Source organism: Sphaeramia orbicularis, chromosome 8 (genome assembly GCF_902148855.1).
Source record: "Sphaeramia orbicularis chromosome 8, fSphaOr1.1, whole genome shotgun sequence".
Classification (NCBI taxonomy): Eukaryota; Metazoa; Chordata; class Actinopteri; order Kurtiformes; family Apogonidae; genus Sphaeramia; species Sphaeramia orbicularis.
Genome location: NC_043964.1, coordinates 7,121,978 through 7,136,877, shown reverse-complemented (window position 1 = coordinate 7,136,877; position 14,900 = coordinate 7,121,978). Strand labels below are relative to the sequence as shown.

Here is a 14,900-nt window from a genome sequence, read left to right as displayed (position 1 = left end):
TAATTCAAGATTTTTTTTTGCTTAATTCAAGCAAAAAAATCTGCCAATGGCACAAGTGAAAATGATCTTGGTCAGATTTGTTGAAATCAGATTTTCCACATCTATTGTCTATAAGTCAGTGCTTACACCTCACTGAAAAGTTCCTCTTTAGGTGATTCTGTCTGATTTTAAGTGTGATGAGATATTTGGACTAGAAATGAGACAAATACACTTGGTCAGTTAGATTTTTTCCAGTGTAACAGTTACGGGTGTTGAACTGAATTTAGTTCAGGTTCCACATTCAGCCCAACTGATGTAAAATAAAACATAACCTATAAATAATAATGACTCCAAATGTTCTTCTTACTTTAATGTGAAAAAAAAAAATTACATTATGCTGAGAAATAATGACAACTCCAAACAAAAAATATTGTTACATTATGAAAATAATTACATTTATAAACTATCCTTTAACATTAAAATGTGAATAACCTGAACAAATAAGAACCTGAAAAGTGTAAAGAAAATTCAGTAGAATTTTACCAATATTCTGTTATGAAATGTTTTGTTCCTTTGTAGATCTGATCCATAATGCACACGTTACAGCAGAATATTGTTAATATTGTACTTATTTTTCAGTTTTTTCATGTTATTCACATCTTTTTAAGAACAGTTTTTTGTACATATAAACATTTTTATGATATAATTTTACTTCATCAAACTAAAACACAGACAAAAGTTTGAATTTTTCATTATTTATTGGATATTCTGTTATTTTCCTGGTTCTGATCCACTTTAGATCATCTTGGTGTGAACGTAGAACCTGAACTTCACTGACTTCGATCTTTACGTGTTGAACTCTTCATTCATCCAGTCGTCATGGAAACAGTGATCAGATGTCGACAGTGTCAGTGTGACTGTTGGTGTTGTTTTCCAGGTCATTAATGATCTGCTGGTGCTTCATGAAAAGGTCCAACATCAGAACGATTCATGTTCTTCATACATTTAACATTAATTCATCCTGATAAAGTGTTGAACCAGGATGAGGAAGAACTGAACAGACACTTTGATGACGGTCTGATGAATTAAAACATTCACCAGAACAGGTTCTACTGAAGGCACTGAGGGAACGCCATGCCTGCTCCTCCTTCTCCTCTTCCTCTTCTATGCTCCTCTTCTCCAAACCTCTTCTCCAGATATGTAGGTGGCCTTGACGTTGAGAGCATCATCGAGCAGCACCAGGTCTGTAAATGTGTGACAGGAGTCAGTGAGTCTGTTTATATGACCACAAACATCTGACGACTGGTATATTCAGACGTCATGCGTTTACGTAGAATCCAACTTCCTGTTCTTGTCGTCTACGCCACTTCTGTTTTTTTTACGATTTAATAGTTTTTCCACATGTTCAGATGTAACTGAACTAAATAAACCAGATGAACCTGTTTACATGCATGAAGACATGGAAGGACTGGGACAAATCCAGGTGTGTTAATCTGATTGTAATTAGATTACTGCTGTTATCTGATCAAACAGATTAGACTGTTTACATGATCAATAATAATCAGATGCTGATCAGACTATTTATGTAAATGGGGTCAGTGTCATCAGGGTCCATCTGTAGACCTACATCTGAAAATACATGAATGGAAACAGATAAATGATGGGGTCTACGACGGTGCCCTGAGGGACCCCTTTATCAATATAATCAAATACAGATTTTTATGATCAGTAATATTCTGATCAGAGTATTGATGTGGATGTAAATGGGGTCAGTGTGTAACAGAAGGTCCAGTCCATCCTGAGGGTCTGAGTCCCCTGTAGACCACCGACCTGCGTCTGATCCATAGTCCAGGTTTCCCTTCTTGTGGCTGATTCCCAGGAGTTGAGCCGGATGCAGTGAGGCGCCTTCCAGGGCTTCTTCTACACTACAGCCTGTGGACGGAGGAGGACCAAACAGAAGAGAATGACCGTGGAATTAAAACACAAGCGACAAAAGTACAACTGTTTACACCAACAGGACAGATACGAGCAGAGGTCAAAGGTCACCATCAGACTGAAGGTAAATAAGACCCATATGTGACCTGGATCTGATCTGAACAGCACTAATCTGACCCAGACCACTTTCATATGTGGTCCTACATTTGACCTGACCCGGACCCCTTTCATATGTAGTCCTAAATCTGACCCGGACCACTTCATATGTGGTCCTAAATCTGACCCGGACCCCTTTCATATGTGGTCCTAAATCCGAACCAGACCACTTTCATATGTGGTCCTACATCCGACCCGGACCACTTTCATATGTGGTCCTAAATCTGACCCCGACCACTTTCATATGTGGTCCTAAATCTGACCCGGACCACTTTCATATGTGGTCCTAAATCTGATACAGATCTGATATTTTCGAATGTGACTTCAGTCTGAATGGCCAGGTCGCATTTATCCGACCTTTACGTCACTGAAATGCGACAAACATCACAGTTCTGTGTCCCAGGAGGAGGTACAGGAGTATTTCATCAGGACCTCTTTAGTGCATGTGGGTCACTTCAGGGTCACATTCAGTTCCGACTCAACACTGATAGAAGTCACATTTAATGTAGAATATGAACCAACACAAAGAAATCTGATTTCACCAAAAAAATCTGAACTGTGCATTAAGACCTGCTATGTGAACAGAGCCAAAGTCAGTTCAGTTCAGGTTCCACATTCAGACCAAATGATCTAAAGTGGATCAGAACCAGTCAAATAACAACAGAATAACCCATAAATAATGACAAACTTTTGTCTGTTTTATTATTTTTTTTAAAAAGTAAAATTACATGAAAATGTTTACATTCGTAAACTATCTTGTCACAAAAAATGTGAATAAACTGAACTTTATCAAGAAAAATCAGTGTGATTTTAACAATATCACGTCTCAGTTCATTATTAACAATTTCATTTATTTATTGTTCAGTTTGTTTTGGTAAATTTGGTTCATTTCGTTGATTTTCTTTTGTTGACTTGATTTGTTGATTTCATTGATAAAGTTTGATAAAGTTTGTTCATTATTTTAGTAAATTCTGTAGTAAATTTTATTTATTATTTTTCTTTATTGTTCAGTTTGTTCATTATTTTGGTAAATTTTGTTCTTAAAATTATGCCTCGTTCATTGTACCATACAGATCACAGTGGTTCCACACACACAGAACATTTATTAACAAGTAGAATTTTGGTCCAGTTCTGGACTTTGACAGTTCACGTCTTCAGCATAATTCATCCCATTGGCCTGAGTTGGACCCTTTGGCGGCTGGTTCTGGGCCACGGGCCGTATGTTTGCCAGCCCTGGCGTAAGTATGTGTAGATGTTCATGCGTAAACTATCACCTGATGCCTGTTTGAAGTGTCTCACACACATGTCCATGGTGGCGATGCTGCCGCAGAGCGTCGTCGTCCCTAAAACCAAAAAAACATCAGCTCATTTTGGATTCAAACACATGTCGTTCGTCAGTAAAGACACATGACGGGTTCGAACGGACGCCGAGTCCACCAGTCCAGACCAGAACCCACCGAAAACTAAGGACTGAAGAGGGACGGACGGTTCCCGAGTGCCTTCAACAGCAGCTCACTTCTACCAATGTGCTAATGCTAATGCTAGGTGCTGTGTGTATTGTGGGTGAAATACAGAGACAGAATTTCCTTATATGGACAATAAAGCGAATTAACGTTTAACCTTTAACTTACCTTTAATGCTAATGCTAATTGATAATGCTAATTATAATGCTAGGTGCTGTGTGGATTATGGGTAACTTCCTTATATGGACAATAAAGCGAATTAACCTTTAACCCTTAATTTACCTTTAATGCTAATGCTAATTGATAATGCTAGGTGTTGTGCGTATTATGGGTAAAATACAGAGACTGAATTCCCTTATATGGACAATAAAGTGAATTAACCATTAATCTTTAATTTACCTTTAATGCTAATTAATAATGCTAATAATGCTAGGTGCTGTGTGCATTATAGGTCATTTCCTTATATGGACAATAAAGCAAATTAACATTTACCCTTTAGTTGACCTTTAATGCAAATGGTAATTGATAATACTAATTGTAATGCTAGGTGCTGTGTGCATTATGGATAATTTCCTTATATGGACAATAAAGCGAATTAACCTTTAGTTGACCTTTAATGCCAATGCTAATTGATAATGTTAATAATGCTAGCTGCTGTGTGCATTATGGGTAACTTCCTTACATGGACAATGAAGCAAATTAACCTTTACCCTTTAGTTGACTTTTAATGCTAATGCTAATTATAATGCTAGGTGCTGTGTGCATTTTGGGTAAAATACAGTTACTGGATTTCCTTACAGGGATGATAGAATGACTTAATCTGAAATTTTAATAAACCATTGGATACAGTTGGATTTAACCAACTTTAATTAAAATATTGTCATAATGTCATTAAAATTAATACAAACTCATTAACTTGTTCACACACACACACACATATATCTATATCTATATCTATATATCTATCTATCTATATATATATATATATATATATATATCGTATTTTCGATCAGCTGTAATCTTCTGTGGATAAATGCACTAAATGACAACATTCTTATTGTGGAAATGTTACTGGTTTTACTGCTTAAACATGTACAGTAACTTTACATAATAAACATATGAAGGTTTTTTGTGAACATATTTGTTAATCTGTGTGACTCAATTTCTTATTTTACATAATGGACAGAATTAGACTTTGTCAAATCAATGAAGTTTGACAAATGTTTCTTGGTAGTTTTTCTCAGTTTGAATCGAGAAGAACTACAAAGAAGACTGGCGACCTGGGCCAATAAGAACCAACACAGACAAAGTTTGCCAAATGTGTTTCTTTACTGTCATCTATAATATCTTATATAATATCTTCTTGTCCATGAGGTTTCAGGATTAAAGTGGAGCTAAAACTTCCTTCTTTGTTTAATCTTTTCCATATTTGGTCCAATCATGACGGTTCTGATCCTGAATGAACTCAGACCTGCCACGTAGGCGTGAAGGCCCTGGATCTCCACCACCTGTTGTCCCAGAGTGTGTCGACCTGGAGGCAGGCCCATGGCCGTGATGGCATCCGTCACCAGCACCAACCCTGACAACACACAAAACCACAGAGCAGTGCATTATGGGTAACAGCACAATGTCTGATTCCCTATTGCAGTGTTTGGGGGGAGTGGGGGGGGGGGGTTGGAGTCTTGCCAGGAGGGTCATGGGATCAGTCCTGGGTGTTTTTTTTGTTCTTCAGGTCATAACATGTATCAGGTGGAACTAATGTTTGATGGTTGGAGCACCCTGGACTCATTTTAAGGACGGACACCAAACAATCTGTTGCCATGGTGATCTGGCACTAGACTAGACAAAGAGTTTAGGTTTGGACAATGGACAAGGACTGGACTGGAAAAGACACATGGACACACATGTTTGTGTTTTGGATCAGTTTGGACAGTTTAGACTTGAATATTCTCAGATGTCCAATGGAAACAGGCTCATGGACCCACTGATATTGGTCACATGTTCATCTCTGGAACCAACATGTGTTTGTTGGACTAAAAAAAACAGGAACTGTATGGTCAGAGTTGGAGATAATTGGACATTTACTATTTTTGTTTGGACAAAGACTGTGATGATGGATCAGACCCAGGATTGGACCAGACCAGAACGGGACAACATTCCTCTAAAGTAAGTAAGTAAAGTTTATTTATCCTCCTCAGACCCAGCTATGGGTTTTCTGTCCACATTTGTGGACAAGAGTTTCACAACATCATACCAAAAAAAAAAGAAAAGAAAACTGTCCACCACAAAGGACATTCTATAAAAATTTTAAAAACTGCATCTGAAAAAACTGTTGCATCATGATGTTTCCAATATAGGCACTTATTAAATAAAAAAACAAAAAAAAACTAGTACTTTGCTGATGTTTCTTGGGTCTCAGAAGGTTATAAAGCGCTTTTCACAGATAAAAATCACAAAGTACTGTAAAATACAATGAGCGCAATAAAATAACATAAGAATAATTTCATAAAATAAATAAAAAGGATAAATCCATCAACCAAAAGCTTTCCAAAATAAAAATGTCTTGAGCTGTTTTTTTTTAAAAAGAGTCCAGGGACAGGGGCAGGTCAGTCCACAGTCTGGAGGGGGGGGGGGGGGCTACAGCCTGAAAGGACAGGTCTACAAGGGCTTTAAAATGAGTCTGTGGGACCTTCAGGAAGTTCTGGCCTGAAGACCTAAGGGTGCATCCTGAGGAGTAGGGCCACAACAAGTCGGTAATATACTGGGGGGCCTGACCATGACCATGACTTTGCGCCATCATCTGGTCTCCTCAGGTCCAGGCGTTAAAGAACAAGAGATGATCCACAGTGGAGACATGGACCTGGAGGTCCTTCATGGAGGCCCACACTGACCTGAAGGGTCCACACTGACCTGAAGGGTGTGCTCTATGGGCGATGCGCAGGGCGGCGGGGTTGGTGTGGATGCCGTCAGCGATCATGCCGTAGTACACCATCCGACCCGGGGGGATCTGGTCGCTGGTCAGCAGACCCACGATGCCCGGGTCCCGGTGGTGGAACTGGGACACAAACACAACAGTGTCTGGACCTGGACTCAGATCAGACCTTAATATGGATGTTACAGTGACGGGACTCACAGGAAGCATGGCGTTGAACAGGTGGGTGATGAAGGACGCTCCGGCTTGGACCGCCTCCTCTGCCTGCGACAGATTCGCCACTGAGTGACCTGAACAAGAACCACCGTTTATTTATCTACTCAATGAAAAAGTCCATTAACGGGGAACATAAATCCAGTTCTCTGCAAATTTATTCCATTCAATGTAGTTTTTAACCTGTTATTTGTTTTTGAGAGTAGCATTATTTCTATTCAGAGGTACAGTAGTTCTAGTTTTTCTCTGTTATATTCATACCCAAATGCTGGTTCCGTTGATGAGAACCCAGACCCACCTAGTGACACAGTGATGCCTCTCTGGCACAGCTCTCTCACTGCTGATTGGCTGTTAGGCAGCTCCGGAGCCAGCGTTACCATGGCGACGTTGTCCAGGCCGCCGTAGGTCTCCATCAGGTCGTCCTTTCCTCCGGAGCTGAAGGTTCGCAGATACTGTTCAGGATGAGCTCCTTTCTTCTCCAGACTGATGAACGGACCCTCCAGATGGAAACCTGTGGACGGAGACGGAAAGACACTGGGCACAGGTTGAACTAAAACACTGACGGTTCGGTCTGTTCTGAAAACTGCGTCTTACCCAGAACTCCAGCTCCATGACGACCTCCGCCGTGAACTTTGACCTGAGGCAGAACCTGAAGCACACAGGAAGTTCTACATCACACATATGAACAGAAGACATGAGGTGTTTGAACTTTAACAGTCTGTGCACATGTCAGTTTTACTATTTTGACAATAAACAGACTATTGTACATCCATCCCATAATAGATGCACATTTACTGCACTTTACCCTGTTACTGCTTTGACCAGTGAATGTCCCCATCAATAAAGTCTAATCTATTCTAATCTAATCTAATTCTACTTTAATCTAATCTAATGTAATTCTACTTTAGTCTAATCTAATTCTATTCTAATCTGATCTAATTCTACTTTAATCTAATCTAATTTTACTTTAATCTAATTCTACTTTAATCTAATCTAACCTAATCTAATCTATTCTTACTTTAGTCTACTCTAATCTGCTCTGATCTAGTCTAGTCTAATTCTACTTTTATGTAATTTAATATAATCTAATTCTACTTTAATCTAATCTAATATAATTCTACTTTAATCTAACCAAATTCTATTGTAATCTAATCTAATCTAGTCTAATCTAATCTGTTCTTACTTTAGTCTACTCTATTCTGCTCTGATCTAATCTAGTCTAATCTAATTTTACTTTAATGTAATTTAATCTAATCTAATTCTACTTCAATCTAATCTAATTCTACTTCAATGTAGTTTAATCTAATTCAGTTCTACTTTAATCTAATTTATTCTTTTCTAATCTGGTCTAATCTAATCTAATTCTACTTTAATCTAATCTAATCAAGTTCTACTTGAATCTAATCTAATCTAATTCTACTTTAATCTAATCTAATCTAATCTAATTCTACTTTAATCTAATCTATTTTAAGGATGATGAGGCTGTGTTAGTCATGAATATTCCCTTTAAATGTCATAGGCGGACTGTAAAGTGGGCGGAGTCATGTGACCTTGTGATAGACGGACGGGGGGGAGGTGACCAGCGTCGGACAGAAGGACGTCACGCCGTGTTCCAGAATCTTCTGAGCCACCAGTGAGATTCCACTGCTGACGTCATTAGACGGTTGAGAGAAGTCGATCCCATACCCACCTGAAGGAAACCGCGTTTATTAAAGGATCAACATGTTCTATTTCTGCGGTTAATTATACAGAAAAATGAGCCAAAATTCACATCGTAGTGTTTAAAGTTCTGTGAAGTTCTGCTGAACATGTCGATGGACTGGATTATAAAGATAAGAAGTAAATGTATTTCCACTGACAGGATTAATCTGACCACTAGAGGGAGTAGGGAGTCACTGGGGGGGTCCAGTACTGCAGTATTAGTATTAGTACTGGATGTGTTCTGGGGGTCCAGTAGTGCAGTATTAGTACTGGTTATGTTCTGGGGGTCCAGTACTGTAGTATTAGTACTTGTGTTGTGGGGGTCCAGTACTGCAGTACTAGTACTGGTTATGTTGTGGGGGTCCAGTACTGCAGTATTAGTACTTGTTGTGGGGGTCCAGAAACTGCAGTATTAGTACTTGTTGTGGGGGTCCAGAAACTGCAGTATTAGTACTTGTTGTGGGGGTCCAGAAACTGCAGTATTAGTACTTGTTGTGGGGGTCCAGTACTGCAGTATTAGTACTTGTTGTGGGTACCATTGATCTGGACGTCTATAAACCCGGGGGCGATGATGCTGCCTTCACAGTCCACTCGTTCATCTGCGTATCCCTTCTCATCAAAAAACAGCTTCTCTGGATCTAAAATCCGTCCTTCACGAACCCACAGATCTTCCCTGTGAACGCAAACACAACACTGCATGAACCAGGACCTCGACCCAGACCCAGTCCCAGACCTGGACCTGGTCCTTCAGACCGGACCCTGGTGGTCTTACCTCTGCAGATGGTGGTCTCTGAGGATGCGACAGTTGATGAACTGAGTGATGGGAGCGTCTGACACCGATTTGTTGGACGGCATTTTAGCCTGAGGACCAAACAAATGAACAAATACAAAAACTGGATAAAAGATGAGGATGAAAAGGACGAACAAATACTAGTTCACAGGTATTTGTACTTTGAATATATGTTAGGTGGTCCTCAGGTGGAGTTTATCGTACGTTTTTCTTCCGTTCTACAGTATTTATTACAGACACAGGCGTGTACTCGGTGTTTTCCTGTTGGTGTGTTTTATCTCTGTGTGGGCGGAGCCGCCGACTTTGACTCCAGCTCACATTTATGACCTATGACCTCATGATGTCGCAACACAGGTGAGTTGGATTCTAAGGCTGATGAAGGAATAAAGTTATTGTGGGACGCTCTTATCTTTCCTAAGGTGCCGTTTGTTGATCCACGGTTCAGACTAAACTCATCTAAGTGAGTAAAGGTTTTAACTGAGCTTAGCTATCAGACCCAAGCTAACAGAGCTAAGCTAACAGAACTAAGCCAGGGGAGTTAAGCTAACAGAGCTAAGCTAGCAGAGCTAAGCTAGCAGAGCTGAGACAACAGAACTAAGCTATCAGAGCAAAGCTAACAGAGCAAAGCTAACAGAGCTAAGATAACAGAACTAAGCTAGCAGAGTTAAGCTAACAGAGCTAAACTGGCAGAGTGAAGCTAACAGAATTAAGCTAGCAGAGTTAAGATAGCAGAGTTAAGCTAACAAAGCTAAGCTAACAGAGCTACAATGTAAACTATCGGCTGACGCAGCATGTGAAGATGATAAGACTGTTATTCTGAGCGCCTGTTAAATATAAGCATCTATGAGTTTGAGTTAAAAAAACAAACAAACAACTTGATGATTCCATAATACAGATGTCGACACAGTTTCAGTTTATTTTATTCACCTTTTAGTTCAGTTTTACCATCTTTTATACTGATTTTACCAGCTTTTATTCTCTTTAAATAATCTCTTAGTTTAATTTTACTATAATTTATTCTAGCTAAACCATGAAATACTTTGGTCTTACAATCTTCTACACTTGTTTTACCCAATTGTAGTCTGTTTGAACATCCCTAACGCTAACAACTAATGATTGGATTGTTTTTATTTAGGGTTAGGCTTCAGTTTATGATATGATAAGTGAAAGGGTTGAGATAAGGCCAAGATTATTTCATGTCACTGAGTCCATAAAATGTCTTAAAGATGCAGTTCCTCATTCAAACCCCTAATCCAATCCTAATCCAGTGTTTTTCAACTGTGGGGTCACCTGAAATTTCTAGTAATTGATAATAAAAAAAAATAATAATAAAAATAAAAATACTAATATAAATCTGTGTAGAGTTGACAGAGCCAATCCAAACTGTGGTTGTGAAACTGAAGCGCTGTGGTTCAGTTTATCTGTCAAATGTTCATTGTGGTCAGTTTCAGATGCTGCAGCTCTTTCATAATTCATAGTTTGAGTTCTGGTTTGTTCAGTATTAATTGTCAGCCTTGTAAATCCAAGCTGGACTGGCTGTACATATACTGACCAAGGAAAATAAAAGTCTCCCTTTGTGCGGTAATCTACACCTGGCTTTACTGCCTCCATCCATAATAATATACATTATATAGACTAAATGTCTTCTAAAATTAACCTGGATTTAAAACATAGGATAGAAAACTATTACAGGATCAAAAACAAATTAATTTGAGCAAACAAACAAAAAAAACAAAAAAAAAAAAGTCTCTGTTTTGAATGTCTGGGGTCGGCAGAAATTAGTGACGTTAAAATGGGGTCATGTGACACAAAAGGCTGGGACCACTGGATTAACCCCAAACCCTAACTCTAACACTTAGATTTAGTTTTGTTTCCTGAGCACAGGGACATAATCAGATAATCAACAACTCTGATCACATTAAGCTGAAGTAAGATTTGATATGTTTCATTAATTATTCCAGGTCCTGACACATGTTGTTTGTGTCTGAAGGCTCCACCTCCGCCTCATTTGGACAGAAAAACCCCTGACTCTGCGTTTAAAAGACTGACCCAAACTCCTTCTCATAAACGTGAAATTTAACGTTTCCGTGTGTCTCTACCGGTTTGCCTACCGTAGAAGAAGAAGCTCTGAGTCAGATGAAATCCACAGAATCCAGTCCACTGTTCGGCATGCAGCTTCGTACAGTTTAATGGTTATTTCAGTCGGTTATCCGCCGCTTACATGGGTTATGTTCCTGGTAAAGCCCGTCAAACAGACCGGGGAGGCTGCGTTAAACCGCCCGTGTTTCCAACCGGGTTTGGAGTCGAAGGATACGGATCCAGCTTCGACCTTCGCGGGTCCAGATCCACCAGAGCAGCGGTTCTACGGTATTCGGGACCGGTTCGGTGTCGGTACCTGCACCTGGGACTGAGCTGAGCAGAGTCCGTCCGTCGAACAGAGGAAGCGGAGGGAGTCACGTGACGGAACGGGTCAGCTGATCAAAACAGGAAGTGAGTGGACCAATGGGAGGGCGTTTTACTGAAATATCTGAAATACCCACTAATCCATAAACCAAAGAAATTCACTGTAAAATATTAAATGGTGTGTATCCGTCTGAGGAAACTGTTGCGTCAGTGATTTGGTTTTGAAAATAACCAGCGTGTGTTTTCTGGTGATATTCAGACTTCTGATCATTTATGTTTTCACTGTAAATTTTCTGAAACTCTGTGGTTCGATCCACATGAGTGGCATCAACATTCACCCGGAACCCTTCATCATATTCAGACTGATCACAGACAATAAGGAAAAGGACTTTATGATAAACAACATACTCATTCTTGATCAATTCCAACACAAACACAAATATTTAAAAACAAAACCCAGAGTTTACATGTTTCATATTGAGTTTCTTCATTTTTTAAAAGCCCTGAATCTGTTTAAAAAAAAAAAAAAGAAAGAAAGAAAGAAAATTGTATATTTTGTCTATTGTTTTCTCTCCTTCGTGATTTTTATCTATTGTCATCTATTAGTTTTTTATTTTTAATCCCCCCCCCCCTTGTTTTGTTTTTTGTTATTATTATTATTATTATTATTATTATTATTATTATTATTATTATTATTATTATTATTATTTCCGGTGACTTGTAGTTTCTTGTTGTGATTTTGTAAGTAAAAATACAGATGATAAAAAAAAGAAAAAAAAAGGAAGAAGGAAAAATGGCTGCAACCTTTTTAATATTATTGAAAAATTCGATTTAGAAAAAAAGTCCTTGCCTCTGTTTAACCTTATTTCTGCTATGAAATGATTATTTTTCTTTTTAATTCCCTCTATGCCCTTTGCACCTCTTCCTGTTTCAATTTGTAAACAAATTTACACCATGAATGTTTTGCACATTAAACCTGATGAATAATAATTAAAAAAAAAAAAAAAAAAAAAAAAAAAGGACGTTCTGTGACAGGTGCCTCCATGGACACATCTGGAGAAAATGGATGTACATGAACAAACAGCTGCAAAATACTGAGAATAAACACAGAAAATCCTGGTTTAATGAGTCCACGAGGATGGAATTAATTATATGTAATGGTTAAAACTGGTTTTATGGCCACGTCCAAATTAATGTTCATGTCTCAGTGATTTATCTCCATTTCTTCTAATATTATCCTCTGTCTGTTATATTTTTTCAGTGTAAATCCTGTATTTTCTTATATTTCATTCACTGATCTTGTAGATGTTCATTTAAACTCTGAGTAAATTCAAAGGTTATTGTATGAAAACAGAGAAAACTGAAGAAATAGTGACTTTTTCAGTCAAATTTATCATTAAGTGAACATAAACCAAGTGTCTACAACATTATTTTGTTCATTTTTGTTCATTTTGGTTTATTTTGTATCTTATTTTATTATTTTTTCTTCCATTTTTCAATTCTTCAGGGTTTTTTTTTTTATTATTTATTTTGTCTGTTTTTGTTAATTTTGTTGCTAATTTTTGTTCGTGGCATTTTTTTTTTTTTTGAAATACATTTTACTTACTTTTTTGTTCATTTCATTATTTTATTTGTATTGAACATAAAGCCAACGTGTCCATCCACTGTCATTGATCCAACTCCATGGGTTTTACTGGGGGATAAATGTTTTTATTTTTTTATTCATTTTGTTCATTTTATTGCCTATTTTCTCCGTGTTATTTATTATTTTGTACATTTTTAAATTCAATTTTGTTCATTTTGTTCATTTAATTTGTTTTTTTTTTACTACTTTTTGTTAATTTTGTTGTCTTTTTTAAAGTTTTTTTCTTCAGATTACTTCAGTTTGTGGTTTAGTTTGTTACTTAATATTTTGTTGATTGATCACTGGGCTGTGAAACTGTACTAGTTTAACAAAACATGTTTTTTTTTTTTTTTTTTAAAGTGTCAAATGACAGAGTTTACATGGGTGTTTGATGAAATGAAATGAAAAAAGTCAAATGACGGAAGGTTAAATAGTTGAAAATACAGACTACTGGACAAACTTTAATAAAGACATTTCCATCTTGAACTGATCAGGACTGTAAATAAAATGAACTAAAATACAGGAAATAAAAGCTCTGATGTTTAAAATTCAACTGAAAGAGTTGAACTGACTGTAAACTTGTTAATTTATTGTGTAAAATCAAATACCAATGAAAACGTGAGGTATTTCATATATTTAACAGGGACAGAATAATAATAGTCATTTTGCATCCGCTTCACGTCCATGTTTCAGCTGATGTCTGTCCTTCTACCACTGACCAGCAGAGGGTGACACACAACTACATTTGGTCTACACCTGCACTAATACTTCACACAACTACAGCTGTGTTTGGAGATTTATTCCACAAAAAACACAAAAAAACCCATCCACTCTCAGTAGGATTAAATATGAATGACATCGACTGTGTTGTCTTCTGTCTTTTTTGTCCCACTGTCTTGTCTCGTCCTGTCCCTGGACACTGTCGTCTGTGTGAGTCCTCCTTCTATGTATATGTGTATGTGTGTGTGTGTATGTATATGTATATGTATTTGTACAGTATATGTGTATATGTATGTGTATGTGTATGTGTATATGTTTGTATGTATGTATGTATGTATGTATGTATGTATGTATATATATATATATATATATATATATATATATATATATATATATATATATATATGTGTGTGTATATGTATGTATGTATATGTGTATATGTATGTATGTATATGTGTATGTGTATGTATGTATATGTGTATGTATATGTATGTGTATGTATATGTATATGTGTATGTATATGTATATGTATGTATGTATATGTGTATGTTTATGTGTATGTATTTGTTCAGTATATGTGTATATGTATATGTGTGTATGTATGTGTGTGTGTTTATGTATGTATATATGTGTATGTGTGTGTATGTATATGTATATGTGTATGTGTATGTGTATGTGTGTGTATGTGTATTTGTATGTGTATGTATATGTACGTACTGGTAAAATTACACTTGTTTTTCTTGATAAATTACAGGTTATTTATGTTATTCATGTTTCTTCTAAAGGATAGTTTATAGATGTAAACATTTTTATAGTGTAATTTAACTTTTTTCAATCTAAGATAGATAGATAGATAGATAGATAGACCCGTTTTAGATCCTATTAGTCTGATGTGGAACCTAAACTAAAATGATTGTTCATATCTTCATCCCATGGGTCGGATCGGACCCTTTAGAGGACCGGGTTTTGGTCCACGAGCCGCAT

The 14,900-nt window shown here is 37.3% G+C and overlaps 1 protein-coding gene across 3 annotated transcripts; it reads right to left on the bottom strand.

The window, feature by feature from the left end:
• Positions 1-713: 713 nt before the first annotated feature.
• On the bottom strand, positions 714-11,616 carry amdhd2 (amidohydrolase domain containing 2). 3 transcript variants are annotated; one of them, XM_030140824.1, is made up of 12 exons: positions 11,269-11,616; positions 9,152-9,240; positions 8,916-9,052; positions 8,229-8,368; positions 7,273-7,327; positions 6,977-7,189; positions 6,667-6,755; positions 6,444-6,588; positions 5,005-5,112; positions 3,345-3,413; positions 1,810-1,911; positions 714-1,223 (listed from the first exon to the last, which is right to left on the bottom strand). In XM_030140824.1, the coding sequence occupies exons 2-12, from the start codon at positions 9,232-9,234 to the stop codon at positions 1,144-1,146; spliced, it is 1,221 nt and encodes a 406-aa protein (XP_029996684.1). In that variant the 5' UTR covers positions 9,235-9,240; positions 11,269-11,616; the 3' UTR covers positions 714-1,143. The 3 variants fall into 3 exon arrangements, with proteins under 3 accessions (XP_029996684.1, XP_029996683.1, XP_029996682.1); XM_030140823.1 differs by having other exon boundaries at positions 11,277-11,616; XM_030140822.1 differs by having other exon boundaries at positions 11,281-11,616.
• Between the last annotated feature and the right edge of the window lie 3,284 nt (positions 11,617-14,900).